The 8,438-nt window shown below is 38.7% G+C and overlaps 1 protein-coding gene across 1 annotated transcript; it reads left to right on the top strand.

The window, feature by feature from the left end:
- Positions 1-430: 430 nt before the first annotated feature.
- TAAR2 (trace amine associated receptor 2) lies at positions 431-1,552 on the top strand. Its single transcript, XM_062488819.1, is given in 5 exon segments — positions 431-938; positions 941-987; positions 990-1,112; positions 1,114-1,313; positions 1,315-1,552. Coding segments are annotated over 5 exon segments (1,041 nt in total). The 5' UTR covers positions 431-505.
- Positions 1,553-8,438: the final 6,886 nt, after the last annotated feature.

Here is an 8,438-nt window from a genome sequence, read left to right as displayed (position 1 = left end):
ATTGATATTCTAGGAGACATAAGTCCTACAAAATATTTATGGATTAAAGTGACTTGAGGAGTTTCTTAATCTATGCATGTTTTACTTATACACTTTAAATTTACTATTATTATGATGTATATAAAATACAAGAACCATATTTTACAAAATGCTCCAGATAAAAAAGTCTATTATCATATAATTTAGTTAATTAACTCTTTCAACTGTTTTGTTTTAAATAATATTTGCAATTAATTTTCGAATAGCTTCCAAATAGCTTCTAAAATAGTTTACTAAATTTCATGTACCATTTCAGAAGAATAATTGGTTGTAGTTTGTCCCTATTTAAACCAAGAGAAAATTTGCCTCCAAATTGCTGCATTTCATTTAGTTATGGAGTTCGAGCTCTTGATTTACTTTACCTTGTATTTTCCTGTTAGGATTTGGAATATTTTGGAAACTTGTGAAAATTTAATCTGTTGATGGAACTGCACTTCCAGAAGAAAAGTCTAATAAAGGACTGATTATGCTTTCTCCAAATATCTCAAAAGATTTGACTGATTGCTCTGAGTTTGGAAACAGATCCTGTCCTGAGAACTTTAGGCCAGCAGGAATATGAGGGGTAATGTATTTATTCATAACAGCAGTCTTCATTCTCACCATCTTTGGGAACTTGGCCACAATAATAATTTCCATCTCGTATTTCAAGCAGCTCCATTCTCCAACCAATTTCCTCATCTTATCCATGGCTGTAACAGATTTTCTGCTGGGTTTTGCCGTTATGCCCTACAGCATGGTGAGGTCTGTAGAGAACTGCTGGATTTTTGGGATTATATTCTGCAAGGTTCATTACAGTTTTGACTTGATGCTCAGTTTAGCCTCCATTTTCCATCTTTGTTCCATTGCCATGGATCAGTTTTATGTGATCTGCCACCCTCTGCATTACTCCAACACCATGACCCAGCGGCTGTAAAACAAATCGTGGCTGTGTGCTGGTCAGTGCTGCTTTTGCAGCATTTGCTTTTGGTGTGGTTTTCTTTTTTTTTTTTTTTTTTTGTGGAATTGAGGGCTATGAAATGCTGATTAAATGCTCAGACTTGTGCCTGATTGTGTTCAACAAACTGTGGGGGAGCTTTTTTATTTTCACTCGGTTTATTTGATCCTGCTTGCATTATGATAGGGATTTATGTTAAAATTTTTACTGTCTCTCAAAGGCACACATTGGAGTTGAGCCAGGCACACAGGCTCTCAAAAATTAAGAAGGAGCATGAGCTTTCTAAGAATAAAGACAGGAAAGCTGCTAAGACTTTGAGTATTGTTATGCTGGGTTTCTTAATGTTGGTTTCCTTGTTTTTTTGCAATCTTAATTGATCCATTTTTAAATTTTTCCACTCCTTTGCCTCTGTTTGATTCTCTAAACTGGCTTGGATATCTAAATTCTTTCTGCAATCCATTAATATATGGATTCTTCTACCCATGGTTTCGGAAAACATTTAAATATATCTTAGAAGGCAAAATATTAAATCCATATTTTCGTACAATAAACATTTTATCTGAAGATCAGTCACAGTAATAGATTCTACTAGTGAGAGTAGCTCTATAAATGAAGAAGAAATGGTGGATTGCTGAATATTCATGTTTCAATAGGAGTGCAATATGAATTGTATGAGTCAGTCCTGTAGAATTCTTTTTAACTTCAGAAATTATTTACATACAGCCCATAAACTCAGTAGTTCACCTAATCTTGTATTTATGCAGCTAGTCTTTCTTAGGGTTCACTCTTAATAACCCTAAACTGAATGTATCCCAGGCTCATATAGTGAGAAATTTCTCACCCTTTTGTGAAGGGGGCAGATGTATAGTCTCCTGCTATTCCCAGACAAATAGAATAGGAGTGTAATTTTGGCTTGAAGTCTATCTTTTCCCCTAAAAACAATAGAATCAGGATTTCACCCCTTATCATCAAGTACAAGTGCTTTGTACTTGGGAAGGAGTACTCAGGAACCAGAGCATGGCTCACACTCAGCTCTGTGCTTGTCTGGTCTTTGTTTAGATGTCAGGCTCCAGATGTTATAAAATACGCTTGGTGACAGCTGACTGCACCTTCACATTGAACTGGAACCTCTAGTTTAAGTCCTTGCCATGCTGACCTCCCTCTGAAACCAGAAAGAGGAACCGTCAGCATTCACATCAGTTACGTGTTTAAAATAAGCTTAACCAAGTTGTCTTTACTGAATGCCGGCACTGCAGCGTTTTTATTGTGAATTGTACCTTTAAGTTACCTTCTCCACTACACCTACTCTGCCCTTATTAAAGAGTGACTACAAAAAAGCCATCCACATTTTTCTACTTCTTGACTTATCACATCTGCACTAGCATGCCATGCCAGTGATGGCCGCTTTTTTTGTTTGTGGAAAACTTTTTAATGGATCTGTGGTAACATGAACACGTGCTATTTTGGATCTGGAGAATTCCAGTTTCACATCAATCCTGAAACACTTAAGACAGCAAGGATCTGGAAGGTCACAGACTTGTCTGAAATATTATGTAAGACTCTTACCTTTCCCAGTAGAAACATACACCTCCAATGTCTTTAATGTGACACATGTTTTTTCTTTGTGCACAATTGTCACTAGCTGAACAGCCAGACCAGGGAACAGAGCAAAGCTGGATGAAATAAAGTCCTTAGGTACCTGCAAGGTGGATATGTTGCGCTATACCATTTCTCCATGCGTGCCTAGGGAGACGCTTGGATTAAACACATGGGCAGCCAGAGCGGTGCTTAGGGAGAGCAAGGAAACTAAGCAGCAGGTTGATTGCAGTGACTCAGTTCTGGAAAGCTGGATCTCCAACACAGCCTAGCCCTGACTTCCAGAACCTGTGCTGTTGCCTCAGGTTTTTGTAAACTCATCTTAATCTGGTTTTGCTCCTGCAGTGTGTTCCTGGAGGCCAGCTCTCTATGGAAGTTAGAGGGCAACCTTCACATACAACACTTTTCACACAACACCTTAGTGATGGCCAGAGTGCCATCTGAGACGTCACCAGGAACTTCCTGGTTCTCCTTTTGGAGCTGAGCCATGTGAAATACACAGTTATTGCAGGTGATACATAGGGCCTGTAGTGTGTCAGCAAAGGCAGGGAAAGGCAAACTTTGCAGCAAAATTGTATCACAGCCAGCTGTGCCAGATATTGTCTGCACACATCACGACCTGGCTTCTTCAGAGAAATTTGGATGTCAGATCTGTCTCCACATTGCAACTACTCTGTGATGGGTTTTTATTGAAAGTTAACAAATATACATGGTCCCTGATAGCCTCCCAGCAGTGAGGCCATGAGTCAAATGGCGTATCACAAAAAACTATTTATAACACTAGTCACAGAGACAACTACAGAGCCTTTTAAAGTGTCATCACAATCTTCACTGCCAGCAGTATTTTCCACAGTACTCAACTATTTTGCAGAGTTTAAATCCCTTCTGTTAGTTTCACAAGAAACTAATGTGTTACATTAATGTTTGGTGTCTAAGCATAGTAATTATGTCAAGACAGACTAGACTGGCACCAACACCATTTTTTTATTAAAAACTTTTCACACCTTCTCTAAGTAGGCTTCTTTCAGGCAACTCTGACTCCTTTCCTCATAGGCAGCTTCACACAGCACTGACTCCTTTCCTTGTTAGCTGCTCCACACAGCACTGACTCCTTTCCTTACAGGCAGCCCCACACAGCACTGACTTCTGTCCTCTCTGCAAGTTTCCTTCTTTCCTCTATGTGACTAGCTAATCCCCAGTCCATCCCTTACCCAGCCACCTAACTCTGCCTGTCCCTCACACAGCATCTTACCCTGCCTGTTCCTTACATGGCTGCACATCCCTTATCCTCTCACAGCAAAGGCAGCAGACTCCATCCCAAACTGCAGCAGACCCTGAGTCTCAAGTTCCAACTGCAACTTGTGGCTAGCTAGCCCACACTTTTATAACACCCATTCTCACTGGGCAGGCAAAGCTGTTTCATCTCCTCAGTAATCAGTACAGCTGTAATTCATTGGGGAAGATTGCTTTCTGCACTATCCTTAGAACCTATCTTCCCACATCTAAGTCTCTAAATAGACATTTAGGTATTTATGAAAGCTCTTCTAAGTATTAAATGTCTAGCTGGTGACACACAATGATGTTGATGGTTGGTTAGCAGAACTTGGACATGGCTCGACCGAGGCCCTGTGGTCAGAGGAGAAGTGCTGAGAGGCACGTAGACACAGCAAGTCAGCATGTCCTTAAGGCAGGAGTTATACAGTAATAAGATAGAGGTCTAGAGAGTAGCGGATAGAAGTCTGTGAACAAAGACACTGTTAGGAAAGCAGAGGGTATAACTATCTCACGCTTGCTGAAGCCAATCATGTAAGTGAAACACACAAGAAGAACCAATAAGCATATGTCAAGTGTAATTAAGCAAGTATGCAAAAGGTATAAATGTTAATGTTAGCTTTAATAAAGTGAACAATGCTCTACCAATCATATTGATTGCATTCTTCCTTCGCCTAACTCCTCCGCACAATGAAATTTGAGGAAATTTAAGTAATGATAAAATTACTTCACTAACATACAGCATAAATAATTTAGAGTCAACCCTGTACATTACATCTCCTACAGTGGCAGCTTTTGTCTCAGTGTGTCATGTCCTTCTGTGTGTTCAGTGCATGCCCTTGGATGTTAAATGAGTATTTACTTAGCTAGTTTTGCTAAACCTGTCAGTAAGTATTCAGTAGTTCTTCTGGCCAAGGGCTCTTGCAGATCTGTCAGCTGGTGTAATTTGGTTCCTGAGTGAACCAAATTTGTACCATTTGTAGCATGCCATGCTGTTTTCCTTGCTGTTAAGCTTGATGCTGGTGATAAACTTGCTGCTAAAAATACCCCACTGCTTGGCACAAAACCTAGTGAATCAGAATAAAGGGATTATTTTTACTGTGGATCACACCTGCTGGTACACAGGAGAACATAAGTGTATGTGTTGTTTTTTTTTTTGTTTTGTTTTGTTTTGTTATGGTGGGGTTTTTTGGGGGGTTGGGATTTTTTTTCCTGAAAAACATCATAAATTAATCTGTTTTTCCACACTACACAGTGGACTGCTTTAGCATGAATTCTGGTCTATATCAAATCCAGACAGTATTCTTATTCCTCATGGAATCAGCCAGAAGGGTTAGGATGTCTTGATTCCAGCAAGAGTTGATGTTGCCCTCAGAGGAAGAACAATTCTGGTTTCAGGAAGAAGTTCAAGTTTCCACATCCAGGCAAGGGCCTCAGTCTGAGAGCACTTCCATTGTCCTTTTCCTTTTTGGTACATCCCATGAACAAGCAGGACAACTAGATGTGGTTAAGAATATCCCACCCAGGAAATCTGCACTCAGCCTCCCTCCTGCAATGCCTCAAAGAGCAACATTCAGAATTATCTTCAAAGACCGCAATTTTTATTCAAAAAAGTGCTATATTTTTACCCTCAAATGATTTGCAGCTCAGGAACTTGCAAGTATTTCTGCAGTGCCTGCCTGTGGTCAGAATAGTTAAACTCTGTTTTATTCTTTCAGTCTTTTCTGTCAGAGCCTAAACACTGAGGAAGGATTTCCTACCCTCTTGTGGAGTCCACAGGCAAAAGCAGCTTTAACAAAAGGGTTCAGCAATACCTTATATTAAGACAGGGGTAAAAAAACCCCAAAAAACCTAAATCCTTGAGTTGCAAAAACAACATCTGAAAATCTCAAGAAATAGAATGGTTTACTTCTGCAAGCTCTGTGTTGATTTTATTTTAGACGTTAATACTGCAGAGGACTTAACAAATACTTTGGATAAAGTTTCAAAATTAATTCTTCAAGATTTAAATTAAAAATTTTGGTTTACCGGCATAAATTTTTCTGCTCAAAACTAAAATATGCCAAAGAAGTCATATAAGTTCAGGTAAATTAGTGGTTAATAGCATCCATTTTTCAGCTACACTGTTATTCAACAAAAAAAACCTCTACAACATTTTAATCAGCTGCAGTGAAAATTAGGTAAAAGAAAGTAACTGTTCCAAGAAATTCCTGACAGAAGGGCATACACAGCTGTAACAGTAACATATTACAGCATTTTATTTATTCTTCTGTTTACTGAACCTAATCAAATTATCTTTCTTCCAGATCAGTTCAGTGTGTCAGTCTTCATGTCTGCAGCAGAAACAGAGCATTGATGAAGCATTACAGAAAACACTGACATTAAAAAGGATGTGCAGTTTCTTAAAAGACCACCATTAATCTTTTTAGCTGCATATAAACCAAGAACATTCCAGTTTTTCCTATAAGAAAGGAGGAATGTTTTCACTCTCATTTTTAACTACCCACTTCCACCAAAATGCAGGATGGAGAAAAAAAGACTCAAAGAAGGGACTGTGTATTAAAGGACATCTTTTTCCCTAGAAAGCTTTCCCCAACAGATCTTTTTCTTCATTGTGCAAGTAATTTTTTAATCTGGTTTTCTTAGAACTGAGTTGCAATACTTCATTGAATACCTCAAGCTACCAAATCATTACTTCATCCAGGCTTTGGAGCTCACAGCTGGTGCAGTATTGGTCTGACTTTGTTAAGATTTCAGTGCCTAGAAATGCAAAGGGTGGGCTTTGCCCCTGTGCTACGTGCACACACACGTGTGGAACCACCCTGTCTGAAATGGTGGGAAATATGTCTGTGAGTTTTTCCATCCATCATCTCCAGCAATCCACTGTCCCAACAACTTTCTGGTGTGTTCCATGGTCAAAACTGACTATTCCCCAGTGTCATGCTGTGGCCCACAGCACAGCCAACTCCATGAAATCATGCCAGTACCTTGAGGCTCCTCCTAGAAACCCTGCACATCCTGTGATGCAGTTCTGTGTAGCACCTCATCTTTCTTTTGGATTTCTCTCTCTTGACTCTAATTATACGATCTTTCATCTGTTTCCTTAAATCACCAAAACCACCATCGCTGTGAAAGAAGTAATTTTCTGAAATAGCTTTTCAACTTTATTTTTGTTCACCTTTAGCTTGGTTTTCTCAAGGTTAAATACTAGCTGGTTTGTACAGTTTTGGTGTGGCATTTTTGCTGTTGTTTTTGTTTTGTTGGTAGGTTTTTGTATTGCTCTTGACTGCCTTTCTCCAACACTTGATATTTTTCGAACTTCTCAACACCTAAGGACTTGTGCAATGACACCTTCTGGATGGATTATTTCAGCTCTGCCTACAGGTCTATAATTTATGCTTTATTATTTGATTAAAAAACACTTTGAAAATAGTCATTGCAGTTGCAATACTCAGACTGCTATTTTCAGTGTACTCTACTGCCTTCATCTTCTGTTCTTTATAAATTAATTAGCAACTCCTGGAATTCCTGAATTATATAAATATTTACATAGGTTCCTTTATCTTTTCAGTATTTGCATTTACTGTCATATATATATATATACATACAGGTAATGTCTGAGTGGACTAAGATATAGCAAGATAATACATTAACCTAAGAAATGTTGTGCTGGATTCTAGGAAATGACCCAGCACACTGAAATATGTAAAGGATACGTTATCCAGATTCTCTGCTGTATGTACACAGTCACAAGTTCCATGGCCAAGACACTGAACAACCATTGTACCCATCAGTCAGTGGAAGCACTCATGCTTAAATTGCTGGAAGTAGTTATTTAGATATCATTGTCTGAAAATTAGCACCTTAGTTACACCAATCTTTCCAAATGAGCTAGGGGATGAGAATGGAGCCAAAACTTTTTCCAACTGAAAGCCCTCCCATCATCTTTACTTACTCACAGGACTGCAGGTATGGTAAACCAAACTCAGCCTGCTTTTATAAATATAATTGTTCATTCTGTAGCTGAAATATATTTTAAATGTGGGTTGGTTTATGGTATAACAGTCTACTTTTGGAAAAACTGCCTGCCTTTCCATGTGCTATACTGCATTCCTTATAAAATAAGTTACCATTTAGGAAGGTGGGTACATTCCCTCAGAGAAATTAAAGGTTAGATTTTCAAAAAGAGAATAAATTAAATATATATAAAAAACCTATCATATTTGTCAAAGGTTGCATGGGCAAAGCTTCAACTCTGTCTCCCCAGTGGTTACTGCACTGCACCCCTTTCCCCACAGACAGGACACCAAAGTGATGGCTGGGTGCTGCTATGCAGCTATTTTAGTATGTGAGTACAGAAGGAAAATGACCCTATTTGGTGATGCAAGACATTCTGTATCTGGCTTTTCTACTATTATGGGTTGATAACTTTTTTATCAGCCCATAATAATAATAGTGATAGTGATTTTTATTCCTTGCTCAACAATTTAACAGAAATCAGTATCTAATTCAAGTACTGCAGCCAGCAGTGCAATATGTTTCACTGCTGGGAGGGAGAAAATGTGCTTCTACAGAGTTTTAAAATTACATTTAAAGT

This window comes from Cinclus cinclus, chromosome 3 (genome assembly GCF_963662255.1).
Source record: "Cinclus cinclus chromosome 3, bCinCin1.1, whole genome shotgun sequence".
Taxonomy (NCBI): Eukaryota; Metazoa; Chordata; class Aves; order Passeriformes; family Cinclidae; genus Cinclus; species Cinclus cinclus.
This window is presented reverse-complemented; position numbering and strand designations above follow the sequence as displayed.